Raw genomic sequence first — 18,864 nt, forward strand, 5'->3', positions numbered from 1 at the left:
TAGGAGATGCTTTCTGAGACGGAGTTGAATTCTCAGGGGTACCGTGCAGCTGGCTCCACCTCTTCATCCCAATTCAAATTTCTGCAAAATAGGTACAGCGGGAGCCCTGACCTCACAGGGCTGTTGTGAGAATTCATGAACTGATGGACATGAAATTGTCCTGGTGGGCGGGGGGATGGGTCCCCCAGCCTGCTGCCTGCTGTCATTAGAGGCAGCATGAACCCCAGCCCCCTGCAAAGAGCCCCTGAGGGGGAGGGAAGGAGACGCCAGGGTCGCAAGAGCTGGGGCTTGGCTGGCACACTCGGGTACTGCGTACATGTCCCCTTTCATCACACAGCCCTCCGAGGAGGGGGTTTTTCCCTCCTTTGCACAGCCTGGCAAACAGCGTGGGAGTTCCCTGGCGGTCTAGTGGTTAGGATTTGGTGCTTTCACTGCAGTGGCCTGGGTTCAGTCCCTGTCCTGGGAACTGAAATCCCATATCAAACAGCGGCATGTCTCGGCCAAAAATAAATAAATTTTAAAAGTAAAATATTTTTTAAAAAAAAGAAAAAAAGAGAAATTCCCTTGTGGTGCATGCAGCAGGTTAAGGATCTGGTGTTGTCACTGCAGTGGCTCAGATCTCTGCTGTGGCAAAGGGTTTGATCCCCGGCCCAGGAACTTTCACATGCCATGGGCATGGCAAAAAAAAAAAAAAAAAAAAAAAAAAAAATCCACCCCCTAAAATAAAGAAATTAATCTAAAATTTAAAAAAAGCAAGTGGGGGAGTTCCCGTCGTGGCGCAGTGGTTAACGAATCCGACTAGGAACCATGAGGTTGCGGGTTCGGTCCCTGCCCTTGCTCAGTGGGTTAACGATCCGGCGTTGCCGTGAGCTGTGGTGTAGGTTGCAGACGCGGCTCGGATCCCTCATTGGTGTGGCTGTGGTGTAGGCCGGCGGCCACAGCTCCGATTCGACCCCTAGCCTGGGAATCTCCATATGCCGCGGGAGCGGCCCAAGAAATAGCAACAACAACAACAACAAGAAAAAAAAAGACAAAAGACAAAAAATAAATAAATAAATAAAAATAAAAATAAAAAAAGCAAGTGGGGGAAGAAGAAAAAAAAGAAACAACCACTCAGAGGGGAGCAGTGATTTTCCGTGTCACACAGCTACTAAGTGCCAGGTGCAGAAACTCGACCCTGTATCTGCGGGCTCTGAAACCCCGGGTTTGTCCGCACTGGCCCCCAGCTGCAGAGCCACCCCAAACTGAAGCCACCCTCCCTCCAGGACAAACCTGTTCCCACAGGTCTCCCTGCCTCCTCTCCTTCTTTCCACCTGGAGTGCATGTTGGAATGTTTCTAGCAAAATGTATTTGTGCCCATCTTTACACCCCTGCAAAGCCCTCCAGGGGCTCCCCGTGACCTTTAGGGTGCATCCCAGGCTTCTTCTGTCAGCCTTGGAGGCTGGCCACAAGCTGCCTCTTCCCCACCAGGCTCACCTGCCTCCCGACCCCACGGGTCTGCTCCTCCTGCTCAGTTTCCTAATTTCCCAGTTTCCTCTCTCACTTCTAAGCTTCTCTGTGGGAGCTGCTTCCTCACCTGGAATGGCCAACTCCATCTCCTTGAATCGAGTTAATTCTTGATGTCCTGAGAACCCTGCATATTAGCCGCCTCCTCCAGGAAGCCTTCCCTGCCCTTTCTTCTCCTGTCCAGAAGACATCTCTCTGCTGGTCTCCCCCAGACCCTGGGTCTCTCCACCTCGTGTCCTCAGCACTGAGCAGTGTGACTGTCTCCGCAGCCCCCTTCCGCGTCCCCCCATCACCAGGAGCAGGACCTCGGGGGGCTTCATCTCTGCCTTCTCTCGAGGGTTAACCATCACTGAGAGAATACCAGGGAGGCATTTGTGATAGTCCTGCGCATTTCTGTGGCAGGCCTGGGGGGATGGAACTCTTCGGGGCAGAGACCTTAGCACAAAAATGACACTTTTGGAATTGTAGCTTCCAGGATGTTTTATTGAAAAAGAATGTGTTTGGGGGAAATACCGCTGAAGGCATCTCCTGCGGATTTCCGGAGAAGTCCTCATTTGAACGTTTGGGTCCATGCTGAGTGCAGTGCCTGGAACCGCAGGGCTGGGGCTCTGGGGGTGTTGGAGGGAGAGTGGGGGGAGGCACAGGCTCCCAGGTGGGCTGGGGCTGGGGCACTGGCAGCCTGGCCTGTAAGCCTTGCTGGTGAGTTGGTGAGTAGGGGGGTGGGGAGGGAAGGCCTGGAAGGTTCTCTCGGGACCTCCAAGAGAGGGTGAGCCCTTGGTCCGGATACCTCGTCCAGCTCCCAAGGGAACTGGAGCCTCCCCTTTCTCCCCTCACGCCCCAACCTTGGGGCACCGGGCAGGGGTGCCCCTCCCCCTCCCCCTCCCGGACAACTTCCTTGGATTCTGAGCCCTGGGTGGGGCAGGAAGTTTAAGCAACTTTTGGAAGACCCTCCCCCTCCCAACTGGGCGGGGTGGGGGGGGCAGCTCTGTGATGGGGGACAGAGCCCCAGGAATCAGGACCTGAGGGATGGGAAGGGACAATAGCCTTGTTCCCAGCTTTGGCCTCTTCTGCCTGGCCAACCCACCCTGCTTCTGTGACACCACCCCCCCGCCCGGCTCCTCTCTGTCCGTGGGTCTGTCCGTCTCTTCCATCTCCTCAAGCCATCTCTGGCCTCCTTTGTGTTGTCTCTCACACAAAGGGAGCCCCCCTCTCCTCCCTCACTACCACTGGTTCCCATCTTCTGCCAGCCCTTCTGTCAGCTTCCAGGGCCGGGGACCTGCAGGCCTTGATGGAGGGTGTGGCTCGAGGCCATGCTCTCTCTCTTGGGGTGCAGGGGGTCTCCCAGCCCAGGGCTTGTTTCCCGCTTGTAGCCTCCCTTCTTATTCTTGCTGCTATTTTGAACACTTCTCTCTTTCCTGAAGGTATCAAAAAGCAAACATTATGCAATCAGGTTGAGGGTACAGGGGCCCCAAGAGTTTCTTGTGGGGGGGGGTTCCTCAATAAGAAGGGTGTGGCAGAGAAGCAGGGATCCCGAGCTCCCTGCCCCACCCTGGTTCTCAAGTTCCCTCTTGAGCTTCCCCATTCAGAGTCCAGAGAGGGTTCCAGGGCTGGGCAGCTGGGAGCTGGCACCCTATCCTGAGCTCAAGGCCCTCAGAAGCTGGGCCACTGGTGTTTGGAGTCAGCTGACCTGGGCGAAGGCCAGGGTCGTCACTTCCAGCGTCTTGGACAGCTTCCTTAGCTCCCCTGGGCAGCAGGTTGTCAGAGGACCAGGAGGGGTCGTCCCTCTAAAGCACTGGGCTGGGGGTTCCCGTTGTGGCTCAGCAGTAACGAATCCCACTAGTATCCATGAGGACACGGGTTTGATCCCTGGCCTTGCTTGGTGGGTTGAGGATCCAGCATTGCTGTGAGCTGTGGTGTAGGTCACAGATGGGGCTTGGGCCCCATGTTGCTGTGGCTGTGGTGTAGGCTGGCAGCTGTAGTTCCGTTTAGACCCCTAGCCTGGGAACCTCCATATGCTGAGGATGCGGCCCTAAAAATCTAAATAAATAAATGAATAAAGGGCTGGGCTGGTTATTCCCCCAAGAGATGCACACCAGCAGCCCTCCTACGGGCTAGGCTGGCACAGAGCAACATGCAATAAACCCCAGAACATACTGGCCTCTGCACCGCTGTCCAGATCACAGGCTCTTATTGATGATTCGCTGGGTTGGGGTTTCTGTAGGGTGGGACCCTCCGTCTGGGGTGCACTGTACAGGTTCCTGGGACTTGGACCTTTCAGTACCAAAGTCAGGAGCCTCTCAGGCAAACCGGGACATGTAGATCCCCCAGGTTTCTGCTTTAGGCACGTGGATAGGAGCTGAAGGGTGGCCCGGCAGGGTGGAGTTTCTCCTGGGATTTCTGCTAACTAACCTGGTGACCTTGGGCAGGTCATTTAATGTCTCAGGGCTTCGGGTTCTTTCTCTGTAAATGGGAAGAATAATAGACTATCTAGGAGTTCCCCTTGTGGCTCAGTGGGTTAAGAACCTGACTAGGATCCATGAGGATGTGAGTTCGATCCCTGGCCTCGCTCAATGGGTTAAGAATCTGGCATTGCTGTGAGCTGTGGTGTGTGTCGCAGACGTGGCTCAGATCCGGCGTGGCTGTAGCTGTGGTGTAGGCCAGTGGCTGTAGCTCCGATGTGACCCCTAGCCTGGGAACCTCCACATGCCGCTCGTGCGGCCCTAAAAAGAAAAGAAAGGAAAAAAAAAAAAAAAAAAAGACTATGTACCTTGCAGAAATGATGTGAGAATTTGAGAGCTAAAGTGTGGAAAGCACTGGGCACGGGCTAAACTCACTGGCATCCCTGGTGCCAACGCCACCCCTGCTTTCTCCCCACAGCCTTTTGCTTTCCCTCCTAACCCTGATCTCGCCTCGCCTGCCCCATCCCTGCAGAAGTGTCGGGAACATCCCAAGCACCTGCTACCTATGGGCCAGTCCTTAACTCCTCCGCACACAGTTCCCGGTTGTTTTATCTCCTTGGAGATTCTGGACACCTGTAAAATCGGTCGGGCTTACTGTGTCTCAGAGGCCGTGCCACCTGCCACCTGAAGCCACACAGCAGGAGTGGCAGAGCTGGGACTGGGACCCGCCTGCCTCCCTGCTTCCATCAGCTGGGGCTCTGGTCCCCTTACCGCCCCCACCCGTTTGTCTTACAGAGCACATTTACATCATGAAGGCCGACACCGTGATTGTGGGGTCCGTGAAGGCCGAGGTGCCTGAGGGCCAGGGCCTGGCAGGGCCGGCGGGGCCCGAGTTCGAGGAGGCTCTGGAGGTGGACCATGCCCCCCACTACCCGGAGCAGGAGACGGAGCCGCCTCTGGGCAGCTGCAGGGACATCATGTTCTCGGTGGAGGAAGAAGGCAAGGAGGATTCCTTGCCCACGACCGACCCTGGGAAATGAGGCCTGGCCCAGGCTGGGGCGCAGAGGGCCGCTGGGAGCCTTGGGGAGGCAAGGGTGGCGCTGGTGGCACCACGCTGGTGGCAGAGGTCTGTCTGGCCTGAACTGAGGTTCCTGCATCTGGTGGATCCAGCCTGTCAGTGCAGGAGGTTCTCGTGGTCCGTACTTGCCTCCTTGGGGAGCCTGGGCCTGTGCAGCAGAGACAGCTAAGGGGCAACAGATGGCAGGCAGGGCCTGGGCACCCTGCCTCCTGCCACTGCCAAGATGCCCCAGAGCCCCGGGTGTCAGACACACACAGTAGAGCAGAGGCAGTGGCCATGAAGCTCCTACCCCCATGCCCTCTCCTGTCACCCCGGCCTCGGGAGCGATGCCCACCGGGACTCGCTGCCATGCCAGCTGCCCCCAGTTCCTGTGACGTGGCCCCTGTGGGCACTGAGCCAGCCCCTGTGGTTGTTCTCCTGAGTCAAAAAGAAAGTCAAGAGATGGTTGTCGTCCTTTCCCCCTTCTTGGCTGCAGCCACAACACAGTACTCTGGGCCCACGGGAGCCCCCCAGCCTGGCCAGCCCTGCCTGGGCTGCTGGGACCACCCCCACACACACACTCCACAGTGGGCCCAGGGCCTTGGATCCCTGACGCTGCAACAGGAGGAGGTGTCTCAAGACCCAGGTACCAGCAGACTCTCAGCATCAGAGCTCCTCCCGCCGGAGACCCCGCCCACCCAGTGATACCCAGAAAGGCCTGCCTGGCTTCAACTGAGGCTTCCTCCCTGCAGGGACCAGGGGAACCGTGGGCCCTTCTTGGGTCCTTGACTGCTTCGTAGGCACCACGGGCTCCATCCTGGGCAACGAAGAAGATGCCTCTTCCCCAGATCGGCCACGTGCACAGACCCCAGTGGCTCCAGCCGCTAAGCACCCCCAATTGGGATGTGGGTTTCAAAAAAATGGTGCCATGTCACCCAGACATTCTGCTGGAAAAGAAAGAGCATTTAGTAGTTCAATCTGGACTTGAGGATTTTTACATTCCACACCAAGGAGTCACGCCCCCTGACGTGGATCTGCTTCCTCATCTCCCCAGGGCTTCCAGACTCAGGTCCGCTAACAAGTGGTCTTGGAAAGTCTGTGGCCCGGGGGCACTGAGTCGCTGCTGGAATTACCCGCTGGAAGCCAAGCCCGAGAAAGCTGCTGTTTACCCACCAGCCTGCTCACTCGCTGGAGGAAGTTGAGGCCAGGTCAGGAATCACAAGGGTAGTTTCTGAAACCACTCAGATGTTTTGGGGAAAGTTGGAGAGAGGCTGGACGCCAAGAGAGACGGTTTACACAGAACCTGAAGTTTATGTGCCACGGATAATATTTGCCAAAATGCCCTGGGCGAGGGCACTTCGGAGGCTCTGCTCCTTCCTGCCACCCCCGAGCCCCTGTGAAGGGCTCTGCAGCTGTGACTTGAGGATGTTGGCACGTGGTTAATGGATTGAAGGGCTCCCTCACCCAAGGGCCCTTCACAAAACTTTGATCCTTTAAAAATTCATAAAGTCCCTTAAAAACCAATCATAAGAGAGTTCCCACTGCAGCTCTGCAGGTTAAGGATGCGATGTTGTCTCCGTGAAGATGTGATTTTGATTCCTGGCCTCCCTCAGTGGGTTCTGGATCTGGCATTGCTGTGGCTATGGTGTAGGCCAGCAGCTGCAGCTCCAATTGGACCCCTCGCCCCCAAATAATTTCCACATGCCTCAGATGCGGTTGTAAAAGAAAAAAAAAAAAGAAGAAGAAGAAAACAAAAAACCAATTGTAAGGCTCCAGGATATTCTCCTGCCAGAGACTGGGAGTATTTGGAGTGTCAGCAGGTATCTGAAAAGTCGTTCTCCCTCCAGGACGGAGTCCCCCCTTTACCTCTCTGCACCAGACACCTGGGCCACCGGCCTCTGGGTCAGGGAGTCCCCCACATGCTGGGACAGCCTTTCCTCCTAGAGGCCCCTCCCTGGGGATGGAGGCAGAGCCTTCCTCTCTGTGACTCCCACTCCCTGTTGGGTCCTTGGCAGAGGTGTAGAGCAACAGGTTTTTGCCCTAAGGCTCCCTTTGCGGATGGCCAGGCGGGATCCCTGGTCCCCTCCAGGCCTTCTTCCCGCTGAGCTGGGCCCAGTAGTCCCACAGCTTGGGGAAAGGGAGTCCCAAAGTAGCGGTGTGAATGCCCCAGCCTTGGGGGGGGAGGGCCCAGAGAGGACCAGAGATAAATGTGACCCTTGGGCTTTGAGCCAGAGCTGGCAGGGGCCCAGCTGCCTCCCTGGTCACAGCTCAGGGGCGGTGTGGGGCCTGTTCCCCTCCACAGGCAGCCCCCTCTGACCGTGGCTCCCCCTGGGGAATGGAGGAAGTCGGCCTCCCTCCACCTCTCCCTCAGGACTCCGGCCCGGGCCTGGATCTCACAGCTCAGCCCGGCTGGTCACGTGGTCCATCCAAGCGCCAGGGTGAAGCTCCCTCCCCTGCCCAGTCATGAGGGGCCCCTCCTTAGCCCCTGGCTGTTCTGATGTCCAGATGGGCAGACGGACATGGCCCCTGCTGCCCCGGAGTAGCAGTTCCCAGGCTGCAAGGAACCCGCCCACACGTGCAGACACGTCTCCCTCAACAGCTGAGTGACAGTAAGTGATTAGTGTCTTGCGGAAGCTGTTGCGCTCAAAGAGAGTCCACTGTTTCCCAAGGCAGCCTTGTATGTCGTAAGCTATGCTGGCTTCTTAGAATCTCTCAGGCCAGGGCTGGTCCTTAGGACAAGAGCCTGACTGTGCATAGCATCCTTTGCTGTGTCCCGCTTACCCTGGCCATGAGAACCTGCGACGGTGCCTCCAGCATCTCTGTCCCACCATCACCGGGACCTGCTTTGTGGGGCTGAACAGAAGAGAGAATCTGTGCGGAGAGGAGAGGCAGCTCTCTGGCCGCCCTTTCTTGGGTGCCTTCTCTTCTCCAGCACCTCCTTGATCCTCCTGCCCTCTCATGTGGAACCGTGGAATCGTGGGGCAAGTGCAGGGTGGGAGTTGCTGGGGCCAGGATGGGTGGGAAGAGGGATTCACAGGCGGGGCCCGAGAAGAATGCTTTACTGTGTCAGTACTCCTGACTGGAAGCCAAGGGGAGAATATCAAAAGCTTCAAGGACTGCTCCTTGGGCCTGGGGAGAAGCCGGCCCAGCACCCCCTCAAGCTCCTGCACCCTCCCCAGGACCACATAATTGGGTCAGTGAACAAACTCATTCCTGGGTCAGCTCGTGCCCTGTGCTACCAGAAGGCTCAATCTGGGGTCTGGGATAGAGTCCAGAGGGCAGGGCCACGTCTAGCCAGGTAGTCAGGGAGGGCTTCTCAGAGGAGGTGGCTTTTGAAAGCTCCACCTGAGCCACATGACAAGTGGGTGAGGTGGGGGCCTGCAAGCCTCCTGAGAAGGCAGGGGGGTGGTAATGCAAAGGCCCTAAGGTGGGGACCCTCCTGCCCGGAGGTTCGGGAAATTCACCGCCAGGTGGGGGCACAGCGATCAATCGGGGTGGGGAGGAGGTGGAGGGCTCGGCGGGGCCATTGTGTAGTGCTTCGATCTTATCGTCAATATCCTGAGACCATGTCTACATTTATTTCTATTTTCCTCCTCTCAGAACAATAAACATCCTGGTATTATCTCTGCAGTGTGTGTGAAAGGCAACGCCGGGAAGTAAAGGTTGTTCAGTTCTTCAGAGGGAAGCTGGGGAGAGGCAGCGCTCGCTGGTGGCCAGGAAGCAATTGGATGTGTTTTCTCAGAAAGGGCAGAGAACACGACTCCACACGCTCCTGTTTACCATCGCAGCCCTGGGTCCCTGATGCCACTGCAGTGGGTGAGAAGCTAGTTGGTCCAGGTTCCTCTTTCTCTGGGTGTCTTCCAGGAGAGTAAAAACCAAACCAAGAGGTCATGGGGACCCGGCTGGAGGCGGTTGTGTTGTGGGGGGGAGTGTGGGGGCATCTCGTCATCCAGGCCCGTTCTTTCCTCCCCAGTCCTCTATCGCCTGCCTCGGTCCCATGTCATCTTCGCTGGCGTCTGGAGATGGGCCCTTCTGGGTGCAACCTCCAGCCCAAAGCACTTCCCGGCTACGTGGCCTCAAGCGAAGCCCTCAGGTGCTTTCAGCCTTGGTTTTTGAATCTGCGAAACGGACATCATAATTTTCTTCCGAGATGCTTGGGAGGCTCAGCAGGGAGGCAGGTAAAGGGCTTGGCCTGATGCTGGGCGGATCTCCTATTCAGGAAAGAACATTCATGGGATGCAACGTTGCATGGACTTTAGCGATTGCCCAAGCCTATCTGCAGTCTTTGGGCTTCACGATAATCACTAAATGTAAAGAGGCTGAGGATCAGTCAGCACTGCCTTTATGACTTGTGGCTCAGAAAGGTAAAGCAACCCGCCCACTGTCACACAGCCAGGAAGTGCCAGAACTGGAGTTCAACCCCCCAACGCTGACTCAGAAGCCCCGACCCCCACCCCCTGCCCTCACAGCCGGGCTGCCTCTGTGGTTGGGGCTCTGTTTACATCACAGTTATCGTGTGGCATCAGGCCCTTTGGACCAGCTTCCTTTAGGCAGGGGGTCAATTTTATGCCTCTTTTATAGGGAGGCAGAGTCAGTATCGAGAGGCTGGATAAGCCTGCCTGAGATCAAGGGGTATTTCTGGTTCCTCTGACCAGAGAGAGGGAACAGAGCTGACCCAATCAGAGCCTTGTTCCCTGAAGCTGCTTTCCTTAAAAGCGATCTGATCCTGAGGTCAGGATTGGCGCAGGGCTTGCGGGGGCAGGCAGGACAGAGAGCCCATCCTGGAGAGCTGTACACTTGGACTCTTCCCCACTTTCAGTAACCCGGTGTATTTGGCTCTCTGCCCCATCCCAGGATCCCGGGAAGGAAGACGGGCAGGTCAAGAACAGGCCTCCCTGAAGCTCCCATCATGACTCAGTGGTTAACGAACCCAACTAGTGTCCACGAGGACACAGGTTCGATCCCTGGCCTCGCTCATTGCTGTGGCTGCGGCCGGTAGCTGTAGCTCTGATTTGAACCCTAGCCCGGGAACTTCCATATGCTGCATGTGCAGCCCTAAAAAGCGAGGGGAAAAAAAGAAGAAGTCTCAAGCCTTCCCATTTTACAGATGGGAAAACTGAGCCCCATAGCTAAGGCCCAGCTTGGTGCTCTGCGGTGGAGACCGCTTCAGCTGTACCTTCTGTCTGGTTGCCAAGAATCACTCTTTAGGCCAAGTGAACAGTAAAGATTACTTGCGGATTCTCACTCTTCATTTTCTTTTCTTTTTTAAAAAAAAACTGGTGTTAAAAGTAACCATGGTAAGAGACTTGAGTTCTTATTGACAAGGCAGCTTTGCAAGAGCCAACGTGGTCCCCATAATCAGACAGGAATATTGTAAGAAAAGGGCTTTGCAGCTTCGTGGGCATATGGCCTGTGTTCTCCCACAAGGCTCCATGCTTGGAAGGACCACGGGTTTCTTGCTCTGCTGTCATTGTCAAAAAAATGAATAATTTTTGAATGAGGGGCCCTATGTTTGCATTTTCCTCTGCCAAAATTCCATAGCTGATCCTGCAGAGGGACCAGGAAATTGTCTGTCAGGAATTGCTCAAGGCCAAAGCCCTTTACAAACATCACCACTTAACCTCACAGTGGCCATAATTATAGACGAGCTTGCTCGTCCCCATTTTTCAGGAGTGTTGACTGGCTCGTAACTGCCCTTAACTGTCCTTGTTCTCTCGTGCTCCATCATGAACCACTTCAAAACTTTGTGGCTGGAGTTCCCTATGTGGTGTAGTGGGTTAAGAACCGGACTGCAGCAGTTCTGGTCACTGTGGAGGTGTGGGCTTGATCCCAGGCCCAGTGCAACCGGTTAAAGGATCCAGAGTTGCCACAGCTCTGGCGTAGTTTGAAGCTGCGGCTCAGATTCAGTCCCTGGCCCGAGAACTTCCATATGCTGTGGGTGGAGCCATAAAAAAAAAAAAAAAAAAAAAAATCCCAAACTTAGTGGCTTCAAACATGACCCGTTGTTTATTTTGCTCACAAGTCTGTAGTGTGGTCCGGGCGTGGCAGGGAAAGCGCATCTCTGCTCGCGCTGTGCTGGGGACCACATGTCTGAGATGGCTGGCAGGCTGGTGCTGGCTGTGGGTTTCTCTCTGAGGGCCTCTCTCCCAGGGTTGGCTGGGTTCTTAGAGCAAACAATCCTTTAGGAAGTGGAAACTGCCGGGTTCTTAAAATCTGGGCCCAGCATCCTTTTGGCCATATGCCAAGAGGTCACAGAGCCCAGATTCAAGGGGAGGAGATGTAGCCCCCTCCCCTAATAGGAGTCAAAGAATTTTGAAATCTTATTGTGTGCCGGGCACTGTGCGCGTATCCCTGTACATACGGCCTTATTCTATCCTCCCAATAATTCCACCATCATTGTTCCCAGAGTTGCCTTCAGGAAGCTAAATAACCAAATCCAAGTTTTGTCTCTAGAGTGTGACCCTTGGTCAGGGGGGCTGACCTGGGCATTTAGGGATCCAGGCCATCAGAATGCGGCCGGGCCAGAATCTGTCTGGTTCAAGAACATTTTGAAATAATCAGCTGCAAAGCCCTACTTTTTCCAGATGGAGAAACTGAGCCTGCGAGGGGTCTCGTGGGCTTCTGCTGAGAAGGGGCGCAGGGTCTGACATCTTCCAGGGCAGGAAGGGGGCCCCCCCTGGGGCTGCCCAGAGCCCAGTCAGGAAGTCACAGAGAGCTGTGGGCAGATTATGCAATAAGACTGTCGCAGGGACATTGTTTTTCACCGAGATGACACTTCACTCAGGAAATACCCGCAGCCTTGGCAGGTGTCGAGGGAGGGTTCCTCGTTTTGGGCGGAAGACCCCCTGTGAGCAGTGGGGCACTCTCGAGGAGGTCCAGGGTCCCCTGGGCCAGGTACGTCTCTCACAAGTTCCCTGCGTGGCACCCCATGCCTCTGTGATCTGGGCTCTGACACCAGAGATTAAGAGGCTCTATCTCTACATCCAGGAAGTCACACATTAGTTGGAAAGATGCTAAGATCTCAATGACTGAGGTTTTTTGTGCCATCTCATTTAAACCCTGCTGTGCCCTAGGAAGTGGTGGCTATGATTATCCTGACGTTATAAGCGAGGAAACCGAGGAGGCACAGAGTAGTTAAGTCACTTGCCCGAGGTCACACAGCTGCTGAGAGATGCAGCCAGGATTCAAACTCAGGCTCTCTAGCTACAGCCTGGGTTCCCAACCACCTGGCCATACTATTCCATCATAGGTCAGGCTGGGGTCACCGTGGGGCTGTGGCCCCAACCCTGGGTCCTAGGTCCTGCAGGACACTGTCCAGGCATCCGCCAGCCTCAGTAAATGAACAGGGAATGGAGTTTGCTTTCTGGCTTCCGTCCAGCTTTCCTTTCCAAGGCCCAGCTCCGACCAGGCCATCCTGTCAGAGTTCCTCAGTACCTACAGGCCCAAGTCGGCCAACCTGGCCCTCTCAGGCCTGCCCTGCTACCTGCCACAGCCCCTGTCTCCAAAACCCCTCTGCCACCCCATGTCATCCGCCCAAGTCACCCAATATGGCAGGCCCTTCCCCACTGTGAAACCTCTGTTCAGGGCTCCAGCCCCAAACCTCTGTGCTCAGCTTTCTCCTCCTCCTCCTCCAGACCGCCCCAGGACAGCCAGGACCACCCAGGACCGAGACCTCTGTTCCCACAGCATGGACTGTGAAGAGGGTCAGAGGCCTGGTTCCAGAAGCCTCACAAACACGGACTTCGGCCTGAAAAGATGAATTTGTCCCCACACTCACTCACTCACTCAGCCCCTCGTTTGGTCACTCAAGCAACAGAACTGTACAGGCACCTACCGTGTGTCAGGAACTGGTTGAGGAATGCAGTGGGGCTGGAGGCGGGTAGGGTATACAGTAGGTATGCTGTCAAGGAGCCAAAGCCCAACTAGGGAGGCTGGCCTGAAGTCAGGTGATAGCTGAGGGCGTGGTCACTGTGGTGACAGAGGCGAGCATAGGACTCTAGTGCCCACTGCATGACATCAAGTCCAGATAGGGGGGTCTCCACTGCCTCCCCGGGAGGTTGGATTTTTTTTTTTCTCTCTCTTTTTATGGCCGCACCTGTGGCATATGGAATTTCCCAGGCTAGGGGTCAAATCGGGGTTGCGGTTTGACATGGCATGGCAAATGCCAGGTCCGAGACGCATCTGTGACCTACACCATAGCTCATGGCAACCCCGGATCCTTAACCCACTGAGCGAGGCCAGGGATCGAGCCCACATCCTCATGGATACTAGTCGGGCTGTTAACCCACTGAGCCACAACGGGAAGTCCAGTAGATTGGATTTAATAAGGACCTATCTCAAAGAGAGATTGCAAGGATTAAACTCATTCATTCATTTGTTAAATATCTATTGAGCTCCAACTGTATGCCTTGCTGGTTGTTGGGGACATAGCCCTGCCCTCATGGAGAGAGATAATGATAAAAAGTACACAAGAGGAGTTCCCGTTGTGGCCCAGTGTTAAGGAACCTGACTAGGATCCATGAGGATGCAGATTCGATCCCTGGCCTTGCTCAGTGGGTTAAAGGATCCGGTGTTGCCATGAGCTGTGGCATAGGTCGCAGACACAGCTCGGATCTGGCCTTGCTGTGACTGTGACATTAGACCTCTAGCCTGGGAACCTCCATATGCCGCAGCTGCAGCCCTGAAAAGCCACTGGTTTCTTTGCCAGTGGCGGTGGTGATAAAGACACTCACTGGTGTGTAGGGTTGGGTGTGCAACCAGGGCTTGGGGATTTGGCGCAAGTCAGACAAAAGTCTGGAAGGTTGGAGAAACTGGGGACATGCAGGGGCAAGTGAGCAGCAGTGACTGGGGTGTCAGAAATGAGAGTGTGAGTCTGGACAAACCTCCCCTCCCCACCCCTGCATTTGGTTCATCACTAGGTCCTGGAGGAAGAAAGGGGTGAGGTGATGGAGACGGTTTCGTAGGCAGAAATTATTCTGTAGGCACCGGGAGGGGAGTGGAAGGGCTGGGCTGGGTGGTTGGTGGGAAGTTGCAACAGCCTCGGGGAGGGTCTGGGAACTGCTGTGGAATCGGGGCCCCACGGGGGTTTCCTTTGAGTGTCGAGGGGAAGAGGGAGGCTGAGCACTTCGGGAACTTCACAGGGAAACCTTCCCCTGCCCTGGGGGAGACCCGGGGCTCCCCTCTGGGGGGCAGACTATATGGCCACCATCGAATTCTGAGTCTGCATTTCTGAGCACCGGCTATGTGCCGGGGGCTGTGGCCTCCCAAACTCTGCAACTTTCTGCTTTCCTGCAGGGGACTTATCTCCTCCCCATTCTATAGTTGAGGAAAAGGAGGCTTAGGGAGATGAAGTGATTTGTTCAAAGTCAAGGTCACGTGCTGGTAAGTGGTCTGAGCTAGGACTTGAACCCAGGTCTATGGGGTGGCAAAGGTGCTGCTTCCTAGGTGTTTAAAATGCCACCATTCATTCCTAGGGGCTAAAGATTCCTGAGCTCCTCTTTTGGGCACAAGGCTGGAGTGGGATCTCAATGCACTGTGAGTGAAGGGGCAGGAGAACTCTGTCTGGAACACAGTAGGTGCTCAATATTTACGCATGGAGTGAGTTCCCATTGTGGCTCAGCGGGTGAAGACGCCAGCGTTGTCTCTGTGAGGACGCAGCCTTGCTCCGTGGGTTAAGGATCCTGTGTGGCTGTGGTTGTGGCGTGTTGCAGCTGCAGCTCTGATTCGATCCCTAGCCTGGAAAAGGCCACACGCCGCAGGCGCGGCTTCGGAAAGAAAAGAAGAAACTTACACATGGAGTCTGCGGGATGGGTAGGGCAGGCCTGGGGCAGAGGGGGTGGGCTCTGGGTCCCTGGAGAAGGAGGTCCCGTCCACAAACGTCTTGTGGGATGAATGAGAGGTGGCCAAAGCATGGCCACGACCTCAAGAAGGCCCCCCGCTCCTCGGCTGGGGTCCCCCCATCCCCTGCAAGCACTCAGCCTCCACCTCCCAAGTTCCTGCAGGGCCTGTGCCCACAATGAGTCATTCCTGCCCAGCCCTGCCCAGCTCTGGCCTGTGGACATGCAATCGTCAACATCCGAATGAGTGAAGACTGGGAAATTAGAGTGGGGAAAACGTACTTATCTCTTCCTCCTTTTGAATTGGGGAAGGGAAAGCTCGCCAGGGGAAAAGAAGGCCAGTGACTTGGGCTCTGCTGAGAAGCAGGGCCTCCTGGGCTGCATCTCCCAAAGAGAGAGCAGAGTATTGTGGCAGGGAACTGCCCCCTGGCCCTGTCACTCCCTCCTGGCTCCTTGGCACTCCCGCTCTGAGCCAAGTTCTCGCTAGTGAGAAAAAGATGGGCTCTTGACGTGGCTGTAGGCCATCGGCGGGGGCCGGGGGGGGGAAGCAGGTGTGATGTGAGAATCTGGGCGGGGATCATATGTGCAGGGATTTTGGGACCCCTGGACCTCAGAGCCCCACACAGCCCTTCCCTCTCAGAGCACAGAAGGGGAAACTGAGGCCTGGCGGGGTGAGCCCAAGGTCACCTCAAGAATCACTGCCTATTAGGACCTGGACCCAGGTTGCTGGTGTTTCAAAAGTTAAAACAAAATGGACATGCCTTTATAAAACAGAGAGGTAATTTTGGGGAGAAAAGTAAAAATAGGATAAGTACAGGGAAAATAATAAAAGTTATGTATGATCCCATCACCCATTATAAAGAATTTTTTTTTTTTTTGGCCGCACTCAGGGCATACGGTAGTTCCCGGGCCAGGGACTGAATCTGAGCTGCAGCCGTTGGCCTACGCCACAGCTGTGGTGATGCCAATCCTTAATCCTTTTTTTTTTCGTCTTTTTTTTGCTATTTCTTAGGCCGCTCCTGCGGCATATGGAGATTCCCAGGCTAGGGGTCGAATCGGAGCCGCAGCCACCAGCCTACGCCAGAGCCACAGCAACGCGGGATCCGAGCCGCATCTGCAACCTACACCACAGCTCACGGCAATACCGGATCGTTAACCCACTGAGCAAGGGCAGGGACCGAACCCACAACCTCATGGTTCCTAGTCGGATTCGTTAACCACTGCGCCATGACAGGAACTCCCCAATCCTTAATCCTTAACCTTAATCCAGAGACAATGGATCTTTAAGCCACTGTGCCACAGTGGGAACTCCCTTCTTAATAATTTTTTAAAATTATTTTTTTATCTTCAGTGATTTATTAATAAAATAAAATCTCCCAACTTTATGGTCATAATTATTATGGGTGGGTGTTCATAGCCCAACTTACACTGGTAAAGTCATTGTCGCTCTATCATCACAATTAGAAACCCATAACTTAAGACTGTCAGCATGAACCCCACCTCCATGGAGCCCCCATTGAGAGGTTTCGCTTCTGATGACTCTGAATGGAACTCCTGGAGGCCTCTTGCTTTTAGTTCTTGTTCTTTCAGGTTATTCTTAATTTTTTTTATTATTATTATTTTTTTTTTGGCAGCACCTGTGGCATGCAGAAGTTCCTGGGCCAGGGATCAAACCCATGCCACAGCTGTAACCAGAGCAATAGCAGTGACTACGCTGGATCCTTAACCCATGGAGCCACCAGGGAACTCCTTGTTCTTTTATTTTACATACAAGACCTGCTCCTTCTCAACATCTGTGCTAGATTAGGGAATCACTTTACTGACTTCAGATTTCAAATTATTTCCATTATTCTGCAGAGTCTGGATCACAGATCCAAGCTGTGGGATTTTAGGGTTCTGGGGCTATGACTCAGGAGAGAGCCAAGCTAGTGGGGAGCAAAGCTTTCCCAGCCCCCTTCAGCTGAAGCAGCAATGCTTGGGTCTGTCTTATAAGCTGGGTTTCCATCCTGATGCTCATTACTATCGAGTGCTTAGAGTGTGCCAGATACTTTTCCTGTACCACAGCATTTACTCTTCACACCAATCTTAGGAGGTAGGTATAATTATTATTGCCATGCTATAGAGCAAGAAACAGAGGGCCCAGAGAGGTGTAGTGACCCGTCCAAGGTCACACAGCCAATGAGTGGCAGAGTTGGAATCCATACCCAGGTAATCTGAAAAAATGAAGTTGTCGTTCCTTCTGAAATTCCATTTGAACAGAGTTTTATGACCAAAAAAATCTTTAAGAATCTCTGGTTTAGCTTATTGCACTGCTTCCTCTCCAATGCCAGACTCCATAGAGAGAGGGCAAGAGATCCCTGTGGGCTGGAGAAATCCGGGAGGGCTTCAAGAAGGAGGTAGAGGAGTTCCCACTGTGGTGTGCTGAGTTAAGAATCCAGCCAAAGCAGCTCCAGTTGATGCGGAGGCACAAGTTTGATTCCTGCCCCAGCACAGTGGGTTAAAAGGATCTGGCTTTGCCGAAGCCTGATTCAATCCCTGGCCCGGGGAACTTGCATGTGCTATGGATGCAGCCCTTTAAAATAAAAAAGAAAGAAAGAAAAGAAGAGAAAAAAGAAGGAGGTAGAGTTGGAATAGGGAGACATTTTTTTTTACTTTTATGGCTGCACCTGAAGCAAAAGGAAGTTTCTGGGCCCAAGGTCCAGTTGGAGCTGCAGCTGCCAGCCTCCGCTATAGTCACAGCAACACCAGATCCGAGAGACATCTGTGACCTTTACTGTAGCTCATAGCAATGCTGGAACCTTAACCCACTGAGTGGGGCCAGATATTGAACCCTCATCCTAACAGAGACAACATCAGATCCTTAACCTGCTGAGCCTCCACGACAACTCCGGAAGGCATCCTATTGCAATGTGAGATTGTTTATGCCTAAGTGGGCTCGGGAAAGCTATTTTCCCTAGGAAAGGCCATAAAGAAGATGCGACAGGGATGGCCTCTGCCTCCTGATTAGGCTCGTGTGAAGAGCTGAGGTTACTGACTCAGTAGGTAGGAGCTACTGGTGAGGGGGTGGGATGGGCCCGTAATTCCACCTCCTCCTAAGGGCCAGCCCTTGTTCCGAGCCCGTGACCAAGTTCTCCATCTGTGAAGTGGAACCTCGTTCTGATGCATGGTACAATTTAAGGGCCACTGCCTTGGGGTCTTAGCAAATCCTTTAGGAAATACACTTCAGATTTTAGTGAGATTTGCTATAGAGCGCTGTGCCCACACTCTGCTGGCTGTGTGGACTAGGATAAACCGCTTAAAGTCATGTAACTTATGGTTACCAAAGGGGAAACGTGGCGGGGGCGGGGAGATATATTAGGAGTTTGGGGTTAACATATACACACTACTATATATAAAATAGATACACAACAAAGTCCTACTGTCTAGCAGAGGGAATTCCACTCAACATTCTGTAATAACCTCTATGGGAAAAGAATTTGAAAAAGGATGGATATTTGGATATCATGAATAAACTGATTCACTTTGCTGTACACCTGAAACTAACACAACACTGTATCAACTCTACTCCAATAAAATTTTACAAAAAAAGAATAAAGAACTGTATAAAATTAAAGCAATTTCAAAAAAAGAGCCAAAGAGAGTCCCTCTACCAGATACTAAATATTCTACAAATTTCTACTAAAAAAACCATGAAGAACTAGCCCAGGAGCAAGAAGACTGATGGAAAGAATGAATCGTTCAGCGACAGACCCACGTAATTATTTTTTTCCAGACTCATGTAATTATTATATATATATTTTTCAGGCCCAGGTAATTATGATTAATGATTAAAGGATGACCTGTTTAGCCAATTGTATAGGAAAGACTGGCTCACTCTACGGAGAAAAATGAAGTTGGATCTCGAGATCATATGCACGATATATAATTGGGTTGTATAAAGCTATGAGTTCTCATCCTGCGTCAGTGGTAACCAACCCGACTAGTATCCAGGAGGACATGGGTTCGATCCCTGGCCTTGTTCAGTGCGTTAAGGATCTGGGCATTGCCATGAACTGTTGTGTAGGTC

The 18,864-nt window shown here is 53.7% G+C and overlaps 1 protein-coding gene across 2 annotated transcripts in view; it reads left to right on the top strand.

Annotated features, from left to right (window-relative positions):
- Positions 1–8,592, top strand: part of TNFRSF8 (TNF receptor superfamily member 8) — a 71,574-nt gene extending 62,982 nt beyond the window's left edge. For both annotated transcript variants that reach the window (XM_021095373.1, XM_021095372.1), the window contains one exon: positions 4,701–8,592. In XM_021095373.1, the coding sequence (XP_020951032.1) occupies positions 4,701–4,945 (245 nt within the window). In that variant the 3' untranslated portion in view covers positions 4,946–8,592. The remainder of the gene's footprint in view (positions 1–4,700) is intronic.

Source organism: Sus scrofa, chromosome 6 (genome assembly GCF_000003025.6).
Source record: "Sus scrofa isolate TJ Tabasco breed Duroc chromosome 6, Sscrofa11.1, whole genome shotgun sequence".
Taxonomy (NCBI): Eukaryota; Metazoa; Chordata; class Mammalia; order Artiodactyla; family Suidae; genus Sus; species Sus scrofa.